Here is a 19,033-nt window from a genome sequence, read left to right as displayed (position 1 = left end):
GGAAGTCTAGGTATGGAGCCACTCAGTACTAGTATAGAAAACAGTCTGTACTATTCATGATCACCAATATAAACTCTTTGAGAAATATTCCGCTTATATTTCTCTTCATTGCGGCAACGATGGCTGTATGATTGAGCTATGGCGTAGCGCTTAGAGCACAGCGTCATTGAGCCCTCGTCGGTGTTGGCCAGATATACTACCAGCCCATGTACAATGGTACATGGGGCCCACTTTTATGGATTCTGCCCAAACGAGCCCTGTCACCGCCCAAATTATCTAGCTAAAGTTGCCTCAAAAGGGCCTCCTGACCTAGATTTGATGCTATCGTTGCTACTCCAGACATCAGCACATATCGATCACCCACTATGAGCGGTGCATCGTGGAAGTAACCGCTGATTGTTTCTTCTGCCAAGACGCTTCTGTAGCTTCTACAGAGAGCCGATTATTCAACGACGCGCGCAACGCTTTTTCCCCTTCGCGTGTCTCACCGCGCACTGTTGACGCGGCATTCCCGTCAATGCTAACCCAGAAAGTCTTTGTTTGCCATGAATCCTAGAGAAAACGGCTTGGCCGTTGCCGCCCAGGCAAACTCCATTGCATCAACCAAGCTGACAGAGAAAGAAGCAAGCGAGATTGCAGAGTACGAAAAGATACTGCGATTTCGCGATGCTATCCTTTCTGGAGAGCACCCAACCATCAAGATTCAAGGGAACGTAGCTCTCTCATCCAATGCCATCCCCAGCGATACAAGAGCGCCATCAGAACCCGGTGAAGTAGACACAAGGTCACGCGCTCCAAAGCCGCCTTTTGCAAGTACCCAGAATCAGAACCCTACTTTCCCGCCGCACTTAGCGGATGCTGGTGCTAAACCAACTGATTCTAAACACCCAAGACCATTTGGGGCTGGGGCTGGGGCTGGGACGACGCAGATCAATCCCATTTTTCTTGAAAAATCTGACGAACTTGTTAGGGCTGAAATCCAGCTTCAGAGACAAAGGCTTGAACGTGCCCTAAGAGAAGAACTTGAGAACCATCGAAACACGAGGCACGCAGAGCCCGTCATCGAATTTGATCTATCTGATGTGCTCGCCAAGGCCTTGACCCTTGTTCAAGCCTCTGCTACATCTTTTGCGGCCAATAGAGGCTTGACTGCTAATTCTGCAAGTGATTCTTTCGACGATAGAACATACTACTCCTCGCAGCATGAAACGCCTGAATCTAATCTAACTTCACGTGTGCGCCGCTCAACCGATGAGGGGATGACGATGGTTGACGGCCGCAGGAGATCTCAATCAAGGCCTCGTGAAAGCTTGAACAGTGGTAGCCATGTGGCAGCTGCTGTGAGAGACTACCCGGCCGCAGGCCCTTCATCTCAGCCCTCGTACCAAGCTCCTGTTCCGACGGCGAACACTACTATCAGTAGGCCAGGAAAGCAGCAGGTTCCTGGCCTTCATCATTTGCATGTCGATAGTGGAAACCTACCAGTTGCCCACGCTCCAGCCATTGCTGCCATCGGCACTGGTACAGAGGCCAACCGGGCTGCAGAAACAGACCACCAGGGCCCTGAACACAGCGTACCTCAGTCTGATCAGAATCAACCTGGGCAGCCACTCCCCCCTTTGATTCGGAATCATAACTTGATACCTGTTGCCCCTCAGCCGGCAAAGATTGCACCCTTGACCGTAGTCAACGTGCAAACCCCCGTCGCTGAACCAGTATCCGCGCCTCTAGTTGCACCAGCACAAGCGCAGGTGGCAGCTCTTAGGAATGAGCCTGCTGCTGCTGCTGTCTCCGACAGCTCTTCCCAGGGTGCGAGAGATGGGGACCAGAGAAGAAAGAAGAAGAAGAGAAAGGCCGAACGGCAAGCGCCAGAGGCCGAGGCCAGCCCTCGCATCAAAGTTGAGCCTCGTTCACAATCGCCCGTGACAGCTCCAGCGTACATCAGGCCCAGCAAACGACAGAGACAATCTCAAGGACATGCTAATGAATCTGAACGATCTGAGCCGAGATTAACCCAGCCTCCATCAAATGCTTCCTATGAGCGGCAATCATCACAGGTATATCGAGGCGAGCGAGCTCCCGTAACCTACCAGGCTCCTGACCCTAGGCGAATTGTTCTTCGCCATGCTCCGGGCACAGAGCCCGCTACTGCTCTCAACTATGACAGAGATTTCATCGATGATCGTCATGTATCTGGCGAGGGCTTCATACGCGCGCCTCCTTCAGGCGAGCACTACGTACGCCGGGATTACGCACGTGAGACGGATGCTTTGAATAGACTAAGGCATGGGACGATTGTGAGAGAGCCATACGTCATCTCGGAAGGCCCATATCGAGAACCTACACGCGTCTATCACGAGCCTCTTGAAGCGCCACGAGCGAGCGTACATCCAGAGGGTGAGTCTTTCATAGTTCCTCCCCGGCCACCAACGCGGGTTATGGTAGATTCATATGGACGAGAGTACATCGAACCTGCACTTTCCTCTGCCCGGCAATCTGTTGCCCCCTTGCCCCGATCTGGAGAGCCAGAGGTAGTTTATGAGCGACTACCCACCCAGTCCTTGTCAGGCCACCCTGGGGCTGGAGTACCATACAATGAAAGCGGTGTGGTGTACGCCAGACCTCTATCTGTCTACGATCCCGCCAATAGAGTATATGTATCTCAGCCACCCGAGTATCCTTACGACCATAGGGATGGTCAGTATCGTGAACATCAGTTACAGCAAAGAGGCTATATTCAACTTGCGGGACCTCATGATCGCAGAATCGTCGAGGAACGGCCGATAGAGTATGCCTCGCGAGCGGTTGGCTACCAGCCACCCGATCGGGTGCGGCTCGAAACTACCGCCCAACCATATTATCGCATGCATAGCACACACCCCGAGGCTGGCGGGAGAGAACCCACCTCTGCTTCGACTCTCCGCTATGACAGTCGCCGCCCTGATGGCCCTCAGCCGTACATCAGGGAATATGTTGGCAGTCCTATGCAGCGACCACCAACTGTTCACAGAGAATACAGCGTGCGGCCCTCTGAGCGATACCAGGGGCCTCCAGCGCCTGCAAGGGGATCCAATGAGATTGCCTTCATTGAGCAGCCTCGGGCAGCAACACGGGAAATCGTGTACGTGGATGACGTCCGAAGAGAAGTTTATCGGTAAGGAGCGGCTACATAACCGACTCTTTTTTTCTTTTCTTTTCTATGTCGCGTTTGTATAAGATCTTGTATGACTACTTTTTCGGAAAAGGCACCTGGGACCTAGCAAAATGGAACAAGGATAAGGCATTTGGCATTTGGCAACTGGCTCAAAAAGGCTACTGGTATAAAAGCGTATAGGTGATTGAATTTTCAAACATTGGAGGACAGTGGATTTCTATGGCCCATACTGAGGCTGCAAATACGCAAATAACTTGAGCATGTACTCTTGAGCTATAATGAAGCTATCAAAGTATCGAAAACAAAATGGGAGTCCATAGGTAAACATTGCTATATCATGAAATATGCTCCAAAGAAAAAAAAAATGATTCACAGTATTGCGCCATAAACTACCTAGTTTAGCAAGCTAGAGGCGTCTACATTCATGCAAGAAATAGCCCAATGATGTACAAAGGGAGCGTTTGGTCAGAACTATCACTTTTCATGTTTTCTGATTTTCGTCCGGCTTGCTTTAGACAAGTTACAAGTTTTTTTTCTCCCTCATACGATGATTTAGTGTGGCGATCTTGTAGGTAGCTGCCCCTGACTTGGAATAGGAGTTGCCGTATTTTGTTTTTGTTTTGTTTAGCAAGACTACTGTACGTGTGGCTTTTGCGTGACATTGAGAAATCGAGGCGAGTCAGGCATCTGGGACATTGATTCTCAGGCGGCAGAGGTAGCAATACTTCCGTGTGGCTATCACAAGCCAAGACATGTCCTCCAAATTCACGCAAGCACGCGGCAGAGACAAACGGTGCACATTGGTGATACATACATATGTACTCCGTACCACCGGATCAGAACCCGAGGCCCCGAGGGGTGTTGGTAAGAACCGTTGGCCAGTATGTTACAAATTGAAATACGGTATGCGCCTATTGCATAGGGTCAGTTTTCTGGCGATTACTGCATCTGAAGGATGAGTTGGTTGGGGCTGGACTAGCTATGACGGAGATCAGAGCAAAGGACAACAAACGCCATGAGGTCATCAAGTAGCCAAGGGAAAAAAAAAGGAGCTTTGAGCTCTTCCCACTCGGCCCGTGTCGGCATGAAATCGTCCGCCGGCTACGTGCTTTTCACTAGATGAACGAACCCGCACAGGGCCTCACTTTCACTTTTTGTTTCCCCTTCTCCGCCGTCCCTGTGGTCTGTCTGCATTCTGTGGGGAAAATAGCCATTGGAGAGGGAGGGTTTCGGTAGATTGCGCGCTAGAGCATGTACGTAGGAGGTTATTTGCTTCTTAGCTGCAAGTATCCGGGCACCGGATAAGACGGGATACCTCTTTTTGTTTTTAAAGTCGCAGACGGCAGAGGCGGAAAGGTTGGAGGACGGGTCATGGCCTGGTCCCATTTGGAGTATCAGCGTGGGATGTAGATGTGAGGGACCTGATGGTTTTGTCTTGTCTCCTTTTGTGGTGTTGGACAAGTAAGATGAGATCCTTTGCAGACGGCAGTATGATAAGTGGTACTTGATACTACTCCCAGTGTGACAATTGAAGTACAGTACAGTACTGCCGTCTTCTTTCTGATCAAACAAGCGATGGTGTCCACTTCAAACACAACCCCCATACGTACCGGATTCGCGGAATGGAATGGAGGCTCCAAAGTCGGTGCTTTCGGCTGGCCTCTGCTGGCGCACAACCTAGCTGAGCTGAACTGACGGCGGAGTTGGGGCGACAGGATAGGGAAAAGCCGACGGGACTCGAGTGTTTCAGAAAAGCTTGAGATTTTTTTCCCTTTTCCCTTTTTTTTTTTTTTTTTTTTTTTGTTGGTAGCACCCGGCTTAGTGTGTACCGTACGTAGTACATATACTCCTCTAGGTAGGATGTGATGGACGATGGTACTACAGAGCACACGGCCCTTTCAAACGTAACCAATGACCTTATCTCCAGCCCGTCACGGCTCCAGGATACAGCCGTGGCAGACACTCACTATCTTGCGTGGTTGATTCGATTAAGCAGGCAGAGTAGTAACCGGCCAAATTAACAAAGAATTGCGACTAAACCACGGCAGACACCCGCAGTGCGTATCACAGTGGCGACAGTACTCATTTTGAGACACGGCATATTTCGAGTCGGCTAAGCCAGATGGAGGGAGAGGTGCAAGACACATGTGTCAGTTCCGCCAACCTCTGCTCGTTCATTAATTCATGGTAGCTGCTTGTAACAAACACCAGAAAATCACAGCTGCACCGCCTTGTTAGGTTCTTGTATGGCGGCTCTTAGAGCATCAAGTGCCTCAGCAAGTATGTAGTGTATCCTGGTAGCATGCCCTATGAGCCTTCACGACGGCCGGCTTTGGAATTGTAACCAGCAGCAGTGCTAGCAGGGTTTCCTCCTTCATCCATTTCGTCGAACACCGACCGGAACATGCCAATTCCCGGAGCGCCGACCCGAGCCTGCTCGTATAATTAGTACGAAAATATCGAAGCCTCGCTTTGAGTGAATGAGCCCTCGTTTCGTCGAGGAACAGGGAAAAAGCTTGGTTGATGGGCGCCCCTCTCTCGCACATGCTCGCACATACTGTACTCGTATACATACAGCAATCGTCATGATTTGCTATTTTCTGGAGGGCGGACCCACTGCATTCGTCGCTGAACCTGAAGATCTTGGTGTCGATCCTGGCATCACGGAGAGGTAGAATGCCAGTCAAATCTAGCTGGCAACGCCCCGGCAAGCCAAGGAGAAGGAGACGAAGAAAGCGTAAGCACTGAGACTCGGTTGTATGCGTGCTGTTGCACAAGCCGATATCAACACAAGTGCGCAGCATCCCCTACGCTGTCTCTCGGTGGATGATCTGGGTGATCCAAGGTGGCTCAGTGGGTGAGGGCTGCAGAGCTTGCGTGTGCCACGGAGAGCAGCATGGATAGTCCCGGCCAGGCGATGTAGGGAGTGGACACGACGGTGGAGTCCGGGATCGAGAGCCTTCGTGCCTTATTGTGTAGCGAGTGGGTTTAGCCCGGTGGCAGAGAATCTGATCTTCGCACTCACAAACGCTAGAAGGAAAGAAGCTAAGAGAATGCAAAAGACGGAAGCAAAAAAAAATTCAGAGAGTGAGGATTAAACTCTGCGTGCTGATGATCTCTTCGTATCCGGTGCAAGAGAGTCGAGGCCACTCTGTCGTCCTCATCGCGCTCGCAGGCTCTCTGATGAGCAGCAGACAACAGGTGCAGAAACAGGCTAGGGGTGCATAGGGCCAAGGTTTCGCAGCGAAGCCCATTCTGCTGACCACGGCATCTCGTTGGCTCTGCAGATTGGTGGTGCCGCAGTGGCCTCAGCCAGTAACGGCCGCGAGCTGCGATGTCTGCAGCAGCCTGTGGTGCTACGGCCCTTTGGATGCTAGCCCGCATGCCTTAGCATCCACTAACCCTGAGATATCTTAGCAGCAGCAGCGACATGTACACGCATGTACGGAGTACAAGCACGGGAAATAGCCAAATGCCCAAGATGGCCATGCTGTGAGCCGCTGTTCGGATGCGCAGAGGGAGCGTGCCGCATCTGCTGGTGGCCCCGAGCACAGACGATGCCTTGCCTTGTTGTTTTGTGCGGCGGCGAATGCCAGGACAAGACAAGGCATGGGTTCTGTCCAAGCTTTTGCATCTTCCATCTCACCAGGCAGGTAGGGTATCTGGAGGTAGGTATTCAGTACGTACCGCTGGTTGCGCGCACTAAGGTAAGTTCCATTGGTGGCTGCATCTAACCCCCCGGCCGCCATCAAAGTACCGAGACCTACAAGTAGACTACCGGTACAGCTGGCTGCTGCTTGCAGTACTGTAGGTAGTCTACTAAATGTGCTATGTGTTAGCCTTGACGGCAGCACATTGTTATTGTCCATCGTGTCCCATATTGGGACTGTCTCTCACACTCCAGAGACAGCCCGCCTTTGCTGATAAAGCGCGCAGCAATGTAAGCGTGCTCCGGCCATTTCGTACCAAGTACCTCACTGCCCCATACACAGAACGCATCAGCGGTACTTGTGCCCGACAGCCTGCACGACCCCCGGCCAGCGCTTGGCGTACCTGGCGCCAGCGACCCACCACAGGTCTTGCCCAGCAGGCTCTAGGAACGCAGCGCACCTGTCCGGAGAACGGAACTCGAGCACTAGCATCCCAAGCGTGCACGGAGCCCTGGTGAGGCTTTGCTTCCGTGGTGCTGGGCCTGTCATTGTCTCTGGATCTCTTGGGGTGGGACAAAGCACCCGTTCGTACCTGTACTTTGCCACGACCCCGGTACACCTGTGTACCGCACAAGCATGTAGCACTTGGAGCACAGAGAGTGCGGTGCACTGCATATTGATCTGTCGCACAAAGAATTAGCAGTGCTGCCGTTAGCATGTATCGTCAGTGCATGTAGCAGTAAGTAATACCTACCTAGTAGTCGTAGTAGCACTCGGGAGGGCTGCTGATGCGCACAAGAGTGTGCTCGTGCTTACTCGGGCCACGCTGCGACTCCGTAGCATTGCAGCAAAATGCCCGTGTGGGTGGCGCCGGTGCGGTGCCGGTGCGGTGCGATGCAGTGCAGCTCCATATGCAGCAACGCAGGTAGTTGCGGTCCTTGTTGGCCTGTCTTGTGTACCGCACAGGTGCAGGCGATGCGCTTGTCGCTGCGTCTCTTGTCTGCGTCGCCCGCCGTGTACATGTCGGTAGCGGCAGCATATCCCTTATTTGTGCGCCTGCAGCCTGCTGTGCAACGCTGTTCCTTGCTTTCCCGGACCTAGGCATGGAACTCGAGTTTGCACCATGTGGATTTCGTGAGCCTGGCCTGGCCCACGAGAAGAAGAAAGATGCTACTACGGAGCACATGGTAAACGATTGCGTTCTTATGCCAAAACGAACCCTACCTTGGTGCTTCCTCGCATCGTCTTACCACTTTTACAGTAGTACCTCAGTGCCTTGCCTTATCTTGATGGCACTGTACACAATACAAGCATGCTCGTTCAAGGAGACGGCACAGCCCTGTCTGAGCCAGCCCTTGGGCTCCCTCAATGCTCGTAGTGTCCGTAGTATCTGCACCTTTCGCAGTATGGCTTTGAGGTGTGGAATCGAGCTGAGTCGGGCTGATAGAGGGCACTATTCTGGGCTCTTTTTCGAGACTGGTCGGTCTAAAGAAAAGAAATGCAGTTGCTCCAATACAGTAGCAGCACTGCCTAAGCTGTAGGCTCTTGATCGGGTCAAGGTACAGTACTTGCCCATGTCCCGCCAGCTGGTACTTGTACCACGGGGGCTACTCAGCGCGGTCCAGGCCCCCGACAATCCCACAACTGACCACTGACCTCGCCTGACTAAAACATGCCTGGCCTCTCTCAGCGGCCACCCTCTTTTCTGCTCTGTTCCCTCTTCTCCAATCCGCTCTTCCCACCTCCCCTCTGGCTCTCCAACCTCTCTCGAGATACCTGGAAAAGGGCCTGTGTTTACCGGCTCTTGTTCCTTTTCTTTTCTTCTTCTTCATTTCTCCCAGCTGGATTCTTTTCTTTTTCTTTTTTTTATCTGTGCCCCGATCGATACCCCTTGCATTTTCAACCCCCCAGTCTCGTCCTGCTGATTCCCACCTCTGAGGCCGCCTTTTCCTCTCTTCCTCCCGCCATTGCGAATCACGTCGACTCGACCTCTTGCCCGGCCTTTGCTTCTTCTCGCACATCATGAATAAGCTGGCGAACATGCGCCACTGGTCCGAGAGGATGAGTCCAAACTTCGGCATGGGTCGACCCAGCGTGCCCATGAACAACCTGAACCAGCACTCGAAATCCGTCTCCCAGCCCGGCCTGCCTCTCACTTCTCCCGCCGCCGACGCTACGATACACTACTCGTTCAACATCCCGTTTGCCTCTGATCTGGCTGGTCCCAACACCGAAGACATTCTGCACGCTACCACCGATGCCGTTTTGAGATGGACGCACCCAGAGGACGCACCGGACGATGTCGACATCTTTGAGCTCCCTGCCCATGCCCAAAACCTGGCAAACCTGCGCAGGCTCTGCAGGGATTTGTCCAGCGGGCCTCTGCCCATCGAAGCTCAAGTCCTCGTCTCAGCCCCCAAGAATGGCAAGAGCCAGCAGATTACCACTGTCTGTCTGACGGGATCCCCGGAGCTCGTCAACAAGAGCCGGGAGACCATTTTGAACGAGATCCCCATCTCCATGGTATGCTCAATCCCTCCCCTCCAAGGGCCCTTGGGTGTAGTCGTAGTATGCTAACTCGCCATTTACAACTGCAGCGATGTATCACAATTGATATCGATGGAAACTTGGTCTGTGACCTGAGCGCTGGCGTACTCAAAAAGCCCGTCCTGGACAATCTGGATTACATTTCTAAATACTGCGGTGTCGACATCTTTCTGTTGGGGCCTAAATTGACCCCAATGGTCGATGGAATGCTGGGTGATTCCGAGATGCGAATGGATCAACGCTGGAGAGTTGCAATCTACGGCGATATCTTGTCGTCCGAGCACGCCAAGGCCCGAGTGCTTGTTCAAATCGATACTTTGGTTCGTGCTTCCTTCCCCGCAACATGCCTTTGCATACTACATATTCTGACATGACTATCGTTTTAGCTTGGCCGAATGGTGGATGGTTTGAAAATTGAATCGTCCCTTCACCAGCTTGTCTGTGGACGACATCGCAAGAATATCAAGCTCATCGAGTCTTCAACCGGAACTGCCATCTATTTCCCTCCTCTCTTCTCGCAAATGTATCGCTACTGCCCACCCAATGCGAATCGGCGTGAGCCTGCAGACGTCTACATCACAGGAGACTCCCATCAGGCCCTTGAGCTGGCCAAGCAGAAGCTTCTTGAGACAGTTTCTCGCATTCGGCTCTTTGTCAAGGATGTAAATATTCCTGCTGCCAAACTCGACAACATCCTTCTAGGCCGCCTGGATAAGGTCCGCAAGATTCTCGAGGCCAATGGAACGTACATTATGCTTCCTCAGTTGGCATGCCAGCGCACAGCCGTCCGAGTTCACGGAAGTGAGGGCCTGCCCGTTGAACGCACCGTCCGGGAGCTCATGTCACTGGCTGGCCAGTTTTATGGCGCCGGATGGTACCTTCAACAGCCTGAAAACAGGACTCTTCCCGCCCCCCACGAAATTCACTCCATGCTCGCGGATATCTGCGCCAACTCTGATGCGGAGGTGTCCTTTGATAAGGCATCCTTTACCGTCACCGGCGCCGATGACTCTGTCAAGTCTGCCCTGGCCGCCATCTCGGAGTTGAAATTTGCAACCATCGCTCCCTATCAAATTCGTGTTAAGATTGAGCTTGCAAATGAGCACAAGGAGTTTGTGAGTGGTAAGAAGAACGGCAAGATCAACAAAATTATGGGACAAAGTAGGTTTCCCCGGACCCTGCATCCAACTTTTTCGTCGTCCTTTCGAACTAACCAAATATTTTTCTCTTCTTCAAGGCAATGTGCAGATCATTTTTGACGGCTTTAACGAATACAACTTCAATATCGACGTCATGGCTGCTACTTATGAATCCATGAAGCAAGGTCTAACCCTGGTTGAGCAGGAGATGCCGGCATCTATCTCTTTCCATGTGCCGGATCAGTACCACAAGCGCATCATTGGCATCGGCGGCCAGCACATTCAACGTATCATGAAGAAGCATTCCGTCTTTGTCAAGTTTTCAAACGCCATGGACAGAGGTGAGCAGGACCATAATTCATCAGTCTATTCTAATGAGAACGTTACTAAACAGCAAATCTTAGGTGGCATGGGACGTGAGGATGACGACATCAAAGTTGACAATGTCATTTGCCGCACGCCGGCTCGCAACGCCCAAAACCTGGACGCTGTCAAGAACGAGATTCTTGAAATGGTTGACCGAGCTGTATGTACTTTGAAATAGCCCGCAGAGGCAATTGTTTGACTAATTTGGATGCTGCAATAGGACTCCGAGTATACTTCTCAGATTGTTAGCGTTGATCGATTGTACCACCGCGAACTGATTGCTCGTCTCTCAGAAATTGACGAGCTTGAGCAAAAGTACAACTGCAAGATCAACTTTCCTAGCACTGAGCAGGCGAGTGACGAAGTCACTGTTACTGGCCCCCAGTGGCAGGTGCCTCATTGCGTTGATGAGTTTCTCGGCATGGTCCCCGATAGGCATGAATTGGTGCTTGCTCGTAGCGCCAAGCTGGTCAAGTTCCTGGAGTCTCCTGAGTTTGCGCATGATCTTGTCCCCAAGTTGAAGAGTCAGTATGAGGTGGAAGTTACTGTTCATCAGAACCCTGACGAGACCACCGAGGATGGCTCCCCCACTGCTACTCTCCTCTGGGGCTTCACGCGCAACAACGCAGGAGGTCTCCGAGACGCAATCGACTTTTTGCTCGCCCAGTTTGCTACTGCGGGCGTCGAGGCTGATATCGTCAAGGGCTCCATCCCGCGTCCCAAGTCCGATTCGTTTGAAGATACGCTTCAGTATTTCGATTCTAAGCTTCTTCAGCACGCACCCGCTTCGGCAGCCAGCGACTCTCCCATCAAGAATGCCTTCAATGCAGACATTGCTCGAGAACGCAGCAGCATTCTTGATCGCCTCAGGCGCCCGGGGAGCATGACGTCCATCTCTTCTTTCTTGGACCGCAGAAAGAACAGCTCACACTCGGCCGCCGGCAGCTTCTTCAAGGGCTCTGCCAACGTCTCCAAGTCGTCGCTCATCTCGATCGAGTCAACGCGCAGCTTCAACGCCGATCGAAACCCTTGGAACGACAGTGGTGTCAACCTGGCTGATGATGAGAACCCCTGGGCTCGTCCTATGAGCAACCACCACTTCGAGAGCAAGTTAACCATCCCCCTTCCCAAAGACGCCATCACTCCACGCCACACTACCCGTGCGTCCGGTGATAGCGGGCGACCTTCTACTTCACACTCTATGAATTCAGGATACCCCGCCCCCATTGGGCCTTTCCGTTAGACTTTGCCGAATTAGACCCATTACATGCGAATACCCCCCCGGCTGGATATACCCCGGAGCGTCCAAAATTGCATCATTTTCTGGCCTTTCACTTTTGCTGGAGATGTTGGCGCGTTCCTCTTTTTTCTGCTTGTTGCTCTGTTCCGTCTGATTTTTGCGTTTTTCCTCTTTCTTTCTTTCTTTCTTTCTTTCTTTTTCCTTATTTCCGTTCCTATTCAATTTGCTTTTTCATCTTTGTGATTATGTTTGTGTTGTGTTTTTGTCCTCGATTACCGTCTGTTTACGAGTCATCTTTCGCTTACTGAATTTCGTGATGTCAATCTTGATGGTTGGCATTCACTTTTTTATACCCATTTGAACGTCCCAGACGTTGAAACATAAAAATTGCGAAGAAAATACCCATAGGCGCAGGAGCTGAAGAATTTGGTTTGCAAGATTGATGATTTTGATTCCCTCATGGGGTCTCGCCAAGTAGCAGCATTGATGAGAGATGGATGGTAGTGGTTCAGCCTGGAAGAAGAGAGACATGAAGAAGAAAGGGGGGAAGGGGGGTCCGGTATACGCATTGCTGATGGAAAGCGTTATGTGTGTGTGTGTGCATGCGTGCATGTGCGTCTTACATTCATGTGGAAGGAGACGATTGAATTTTACATCCTAGATGAAAGTTCTGATGGCCTCTGATTTATACATATCCTTTTTTTTTAAAGGGGGGACACAAAAGTGTCTTTTTTATTTGTTTGCCTACACCATGTACGGTTACGACCTGTCAAAATGGAAAGATCATGATACCCATGGCATTAAATTTATATATCTCGAACGATGCGTGAGGTGATTCTGATGATGCAAGTGCTGTGATTGCGAAGACGATATCGAAGAGCGATTGAATTTCATCCCCCCTTATATATGATTTATCCAGATGCTCAACAGCAAGCTGACCCATTTCATAATCGTTCCGTATACTAGAAGCCATCTATGCACATAACATTGAGAGTATCGGTTTCCACTCCATCTATCCTAATCATACACTGCGTTGCTCATATATGTATATATGTTGTATATCCCAATAATCAATCACCCAGCCCTCCCCCCCCCCCAAAAAAAAAACGCCTAAATAACGCCAGAAGTTGGAATATGCGCCCCTATCAATTCAAAAGAGTCCCTTTTTGTTCATCAAGCCGACAGCGGCCCAACCCTAACGTGCTCCCTATGCCGCCAACCGTCAAGCGTAGTCCTTGTCTTCTCCTTTCTTCGCTGCTCTGCTTCCATGCGTGCAAATAGGCCACGCGCCCCGTGCTTCAGCTTCGTGATCATATCGGCCGCTTTGCCCTTAGTCAGTCCCACAGTCGAAAGCGAGTTGCTGCTCTTTCCGCGGAGCTTGTTGATGAGATCAATCTGGCCCTGGGTCGGGGGCAGCCTCCTCCACGACTGGCGTCGCTCTATAAAGGTGTGTGGAAAGGCACCTGCGGCGTAACTGTCTGCGCCGTGGACTGCGTCGTCGAAGGTGGCGGCCTTGAGGATCTCGCGCGGAGCGCTGTAGGGCGACTTTGCGACGCCCAGGGGAAGGGCCCGGATCTCGACTGCGCGGTACGTAGGTGCTTCTGAGGAGCTGCCCTTTTGTTCGCCAGCGATTCTCTCGATGCGGATGTATGATCCACTGGGGGCGGAGAGGACGAAGCGCTCTGGGTCGACCTGGACCCAGGCGTATTGGCTGATGGAGCGGATGTGCCGCTCGCCGGAGGTGTCGGCGATCAGATCCAGGACCGAGGAGTAATCGGTGAAGGTAACGGCCGGAGAAGCGCTGGAGCTGGTACCGGAAGAATTTCCTTGTTGCTGCTGTTCTGCCTCTGCCGCCTTTCGGTCCTTGATCTTCCGCATGTCGTCGACCGAGGCTTTTTCAACTAATTCGTTGGGGTCAAGGCCAAACAGCGTCGGGGTAGTGACGATGCCCGTCTCAAGGCTAGAGACCATATCGATGATGTGGCAGTTCTTCTTGTCGGGGTGCAGTCTCATGCCGCGCCCAATCATCTGCACCAGCAGGTTGCGCGACCTCGTCGGCCTGCCCAGCACGATGCAGTCAATGTTGGGGATGTCGGTACCCTCGGTAAAGACGCCGCAGTTGACGAGCACGGGGAACTCGCGCTTCTTGAAAGCCTCGAGAGTGGCGCTCCTCTCCACCTTGGGCGTATCCCCCGTGACGAAGCGGGCGTCGAAGCCGAACTCGCGGAACTTCTTCGTCAGGCCTGAAACGTGTGCAAGGTCGACGCAGAAGACGAGCGTAGATTTTCGGTCGGGTGCCTTGGCGAGCCAGCTGCGGACGGTGATCTCGTTGATGGTGTCGGTGTTGACGGCTTTGGAGAGCTCGCCTGCTTGAAAGTCGCCGAACGCGCCGCTCTTGACTTTGGACAGATTGGCGGAGGATTCGACTGTGGTGAAGACGACGTCTGAGAGCCATTTGTCTGATATCATGTCGACGTAGTCCTTGTGGTAGACGATCTCGTCGATCGCGGCACCGAGCTTGACCCCGTCGAATCGAGAGAAGGTGGCAGACACTCCAATCAGGATTGGCGAATTATACCTCTTCTGATCGAGACCGAAGTGCTTCAAGGTCCTGAGATAGCCCGGAGCAACGATGTGATGAGCCTCATCAACGAGGACGAGCTTGAACTTTGCAGGATCGTACTTGTCCAGTCGGTCCCTGGACGTTATGCTCTGGACACTCGCAATGGTGATGTCTGCTGTGCCTGAGGCGTGGAGTGATCCCATTTCAATCTCGATCCTCTTATCAGGATACGCAAGCTGGCAGTGTCTGGCTGCTTGTTCTACCAGCTCACGGCGATGAGCCAGGATGAGAGTCTGGCTAGCATTTTTGACACGGTCGTAGACCTTGTCGATGAGCTGAGTGAAGATGACCTTTTGATGAGTTAATTAGCTTATTATTTACAACGCGGAAATGAAAATGAGACAAGGGAGGTTATTTACTGTTTTGCCACTACCGGTGGCCAAGGATATGCCAACCCTCTTATGCCCTCGTTCGAGAGACAGGACTACGGATTTGATGCATTCTTGTTGGTAATCCCGGAGCTTCAGCTTATTGCTGCGCAGAGGAGCGGCCGCAGCCGCATATTGCCTGGCCTGGCAGATCCAGGCTGCAGGGACGCCAGTCGCAGAATTAGGCCGGAAGAGACGTCTCACGACGGTTTGTAGCATTGCACATGGCGAGGTGTGCTCTCCAGATATCGAACCCGCCTCGAACGAAAAAAAGTTGGTGTAAGAGGAGTCTTCAGTAAATTTCAGCCACTGTGGCGCTAATCGGAGATGCTAGTGCTGCCGTGCTCAGGGAAGTGGCTGAGTCAGCTACTTACTCTAACTATGAGAAGCATGATTTTAGACTCCCGCAGCCAGCAGGGCTCAACTTGATATCTTTTTCTTTTTCCTTTTCTTTTATAATCGGAAATGACATCAAATTTGATGTTGATCTTTCCTCAACCATAATATTTGGTCCCAATTCGGTCGCTGCTACAATGTTTTCTCTCTCCATCGCAGTCTTTAGCGCCCCAGTGACCGAAGGACTATGGACCAAGATTCCGACTACTCATATGAGGAGCAAGAGGCGCCTGCCATCTCATCACCGCGGACCAAGATGAAGGAGGTTTCCAAGATACTTGCAGAAACTGAATTGAGCACTGGATATGAAAATAAGCTTGAACAGCCAGGCAGTAATGAAAGCGATTACGTTGGAGAAGATGAAGAAGGCGGTTATTCATCTGCTGCGGAAAGTGATAGCCAGGAGCTGCGATCGCAACTCAAGAGACCGCTAGATGATACGGAGCCGATATACAGGCCATTCAAACGGCAGAGAGGAGAACTGAATCTCGAATACTTGGAGCTTCTCAACAACGAAATCCAGGATGCTGCGCAGCAGAGCTCCTTTGGCGACCTAAAGGCACTCTCGGCGAGCCACATCGGCCTCACTCACTGGTCTACGGCAGAAAAGCAGAAATTTTTCGAAGTGGTAGCACGCCTCGGAAAATACGACCTCCCCGGCATTTCCACAAAGGTTGGAAGCAAGAGCGTGGCAGAGGTCAGCCACTACTTGGAGTTTCTCCAAGAAGCCTGCGAGTCAAGACGGCAGCAGCAAGGGTCTCGCACCATCTTGGAGCTTGCAGAGTATCCTGCTGCGGTAGAGATTAGCCAACAGTGCTGCCGTGCTGAAGAAGAGGCTGCAGATGAGATCTCGCTTAAACAAGAAGCGCGCGAGGAGATACGGGAGCGAAATCGATGGGGAGATGTATGGGACATTACGCCGAAAGTTGCCAGAAAACTCAGCAAAGCTATTCATAAGCAGGACGAAAACTTGGCCAGCATTCCCCAGTTTGCTCAGCTATTTCACTCTTCGACTTGGCTAGAACTTTCTGCGCGGATGTTTATGAACTCTTCAGTTCCGGGTAATAACTGGAACTCCATAGGCGGAGAACCTCCGTCAATGTGGGCAACTACTTTCGAAGACTTCCACTCATTAACTTTATCCATCACTCGCAGGCTTGTTCAAACAACCATCTTCATTGCAATGTCAAGGATCAGATCGAAGAACGCGACCAGAAAGAGGGTTAGAGACATGGTACAACTGCAGGATGTTGAAGCAGCCATTTCATCTCTGAATCTGACTTCTAAGCTGAATGAATCATGGGTTGGCAGCGCTCGAAGATTACGTCTGGATGTTTATGAAGATCCTACTGAAGGAGACGAGGAGTTTGATGAAGAGCGCATGACATATGAGGAGATAGAGAGAGCTTTATCCGGCGACAACACTAGTACGCCTGGAGAGCAAGCGCAGCCAGATACCCCCTTTTCCACCCAGCTGAGTGATGTTGAAGACGAAAACGATAATCTCTCGGATGTTCCAGCCGAATCAAGCAGATCACCTTCCCCTACAAATGAGGAAGAACGACAAATCGACATGGAGGCAGTGGAAGTCTTGGAATACTCGGTCATGGGAATCCGAAGTAATAATGCTACAAGAAAGGCTCTAAAGGCGTTCATAGCTACGGACCGGCAATTGGAGAGACAAGCTGAAGAAATCGATCAGTATGCCAGCTACAAGGCAGAGATTGAAATGTGGAGCTTGTTGCAGAAGAAGCCACCCATGGAATTGCCAAAGAAGCATGACCCCGGCCCAGTGAGGCGATCAAACCTAAGTCTAGATAGCTTTTATCCCAGCGGACGGGATTGGGCGCACAGGCTGGCGTATTATAGCGAGTGGGAGACTCTGCCACTGTCTGAGCCGGAGCTGAAGCCGGGGTCTACAGAAGAGGAGGTTGTAATCAAGGAAGAAGCTGGGGATGAGGGCGGAGATGAGGCTGAGGAGGGAGACCGGGAAGAAGCCGAAGCCGAAGGCAATGAAGCTGAGAGTGTAGATGACGATAATGATAATGAAGAGGAGGAGGAGGAGGGGGAAGATGAAGAGGAAAGTATTGATACGGAACAGGAATAGATAGAATCAAAGGACCCAATTCAAGGACACACAACGCATAGTGAGTGGAAAGAGGAGACAAGCAAGCCATCCTTCTAGTTATTATAAAAATATAATGTGTTTGAAAATCGGGTATCTTGACTTTTAATCCAAGGTGCTTTGCCAAGTCCATAAAGGAAAAACAAAGAAACGCCACCATGCAGCTCTATCCAACGCTTCAACCTCCCCTTCCTCTCCCTCTTCTGCCTCGTCCGCGACCTCTTCCACGACCTCTCCCCGGGCCTCCCCTCGCCTGTTTCGGCGCGGGAGTTCCGCTCTCTGCGCTTCCGCTATCACTCTCTTCTGAGCCAGACTCTTCTTCCTCCTCGGACTCCTCCTCTTCATCTTCAGAATTTTCCACCACCTTTTCTATTTCCACCTTGGGCTGACTCGTCGCTCTTTTGCGGCCTCGCGTGCCCTTTGCGGGCTTTGCTGCTGTTGCTGCTGGTGACGGCGCAGAGGAAGACGCAGCAACACTCTCAGTATTCTCGACAGATACGCCTCTCGTCTTCGATGCAGTACCAGCTCGAGAGCGCTTCTGCGGAATGGAAGAGGACGGCGGGGGCGAAAGCTCCAGCTGGCGAGGCGACGTGGGCGCTTCGCTGGGGTCGGCGATGGCCCGCTGCAGCATCAATTCGCCGAATTCGTGGAACGGCAGCGAGAACTCGATATACTTGTCCTCGGCCTCGTCGTCGTCAAAGTTTTCCCGCTCGTCGATCAGGTCGAGGTCGTAGTAGGTGCGAAGTTTTTCCCAGATGTAGGGGATGCGCGTGTGTCGGTGGATGTCGGGATCGATGCCGTGGTTGCGCAGGTGTTCTGAGATTGCAATCATGCGAAAGTGCTTGTGCATTCCTAGAATGGGCATGTCTGGTCAGTATGGGGTTTCACAATTGCTCCCTCTCCCGCGGGACGAGACCAACCAGCAGGTTTCCAGCGAATGACGCCTTTGAACAGCGAGGATATCTGGTCATCGGTCCAGAGGTTGTCATATGGGGTCACGGGTATTATTGGCTTGAATGCCGAGGATAGAAATCCCGGTGTCGCGCTTAATCGAGGCGTATCAACGTCCATGGCGCTGTCTTCTCTGATGGTGGTTGGCGTTGAGGACACCTGCAGGCGCGAGCGCTTCTTTGGAGGCATTGTGGCGCAGTTTCGAGCCTGTAAGGCAGTAGTACTATTATAATATGTGAAGGAGAGGCAGGTGTGATAGAAGTAACTTGATAAGTCTAATCGATGTGCGATTCGAGATGCATTGAGTAGACAGGCAATGCTGACGACGGATCAAAAAAAGAACCAGAAGAATGAGGGCAGAGCTCAAAGCGTAAAGTTTTGGTGTTTGTTGCAGAGAGCAAAAAAGCATGAGATCATTGCTAGCTCTGGAGCTATCAGCCACTAATTTTCGCTGACAGCTGATTGACTGTTAGC

At 51.8% G+C, this 19,033-nt stretch overlaps 6 protein-coding genes across 7 annotated transcripts; 3 read left to right on the top strand and 3 right to left on the bottom strand.

Moving 5' to 3' along the window:
- Positions 1-335: 335 nt before the first annotated feature.
- Positions 336-3,629, top strand: TrAFT101_000807 (uncharacterized protein). Its single transcript, XM_024907471.2, has one exon. The coding sequence runs from the start codon at positions 546-548 to the stop codon at positions 3,156-3,158; it is 2,613 nt and encodes an 870-aa protein (XP_024765033.1). The 5' UTR covers positions 336-545; the 3' UTR covers positions 3,159-3,629.
- A 1,579-nt stretch (positions 3,630-5,208) lies between these two features.
- On the bottom strand, positions 5,209-6,260 carry TrAFT101_000806 (uncharacterized protein). 2 transcript variants are annotated; one of them, XM_066126157.1, is made up of 2 exons: positions 5,713-6,260; positions 5,209-5,587 (listed from the first exon to the last, which is right to left on the bottom strand). In XM_066126157.1, exons 1-2 carry the CDS (start codon positions 5,956-5,958, stop codon positions 5,462-5,464), a joined length of 372 nt encoding a protein of 123 aa, XP_065982256.1. In that variant the 5' UTR covers positions 5,959-6,260; the 3' UTR covers positions 5,209-5,461. The 2 variants fall into 2 exon arrangements, with proteins under 2 accessions (XP_065982256.1, XP_065982257.1); XM_066126158.1 differs by having other exon boundaries at positions 5,730-6,260.
- A 2,285-nt stretch (positions 6,261-8,545) lies between these two features.
- TrAFT101_000805 (uncharacterized protein) lies at positions 8,546-12,895 on the top strand. Its single transcript, XM_024909390.2, has 6 exons — positions 8,546-9,327; positions 9,402-9,671; positions 9,738-10,512; positions 10,589-10,831; positions 10,895-11,016; positions 11,077-12,895. Exons 1-6 carry the CDS (start codon positions 8,827-8,829, stop codon positions 12,097-12,099), a joined length of 2,934 nt encoding a protein of 977 aa, XP_024765030.1. The 5' UTR covers positions 8,546-8,826; the 3' UTR covers positions 12,100-12,895.
- Positions 12,896-15,353, bottom strand: TrAFT101_000804 (uncharacterized protein). Its single transcript, XM_024910495.2, has 2 exons — positions 15,079-15,353; positions 12,896-15,009 (listed from the first exon to the last, which is right to left on the bottom strand). The coding sequence occupies exons 1-2, from the start codon at positions 15,304-15,306 to the stop codon at positions 13,270-13,272; spliced, it is 1,968 nt and encodes a 655-aa protein (XP_024765029.1). The 5' UTR covers positions 15,307-15,353; the 3' UTR covers positions 12,896-13,269.
- Positions 15,354-15,531: 178 nt separating this feature from the next.
- On the top strand, positions 15,532-17,660 carry TrAFT101_011984 (uncharacterized protein). Its single transcript, XM_024899196.2, has one exon. It carries the CDS (start codon positions 15,671-15,673, stop codon positions 17,588-17,590), a length of 1,920 nt encoding a protein of 639 aa, XP_024765028.2. The 5' UTR covers positions 15,532-15,670; the 3' UTR covers positions 17,591-17,660.
- Positions 17,645-18,933, bottom strand: TrAFT101_000803 (uncharacterized protein). Its single transcript, XM_024909389.2, has 2 exons — positions 18,529-18,933; positions 17,645-18,460 (listed from the first exon to the last, which is right to left on the bottom strand). Exons 1-2 carry the CDS (start codon positions 18,746-18,748, stop codon positions 17,787-17,789), a joined length of 894 nt encoding a protein of 297 aa, XP_024765027.1. The 5' UTR covers positions 18,749-18,933; the 3' UTR covers positions 17,645-17,786.
- Positions 18,934-19,033: the final 100 nt, after the last annotated feature.

This window comes from Trichoderma asperellum, chromosome 1 (assembly GCF_020647865.1).
Source record: "Trichoderma asperellum chromosome 1, complete sequence".
Classification (NCBI taxonomy): Eukaryota; Fungi; Ascomycota; class Sordariomycetes; order Hypocreales; family Hypocreaceae; genus Trichoderma; species Trichoderma asperellum.
The sequence above is the reverse complement of the archived record's forward strand: the minus strand, read 5'-3'. Positions and strand labels throughout refer to the sequence as shown.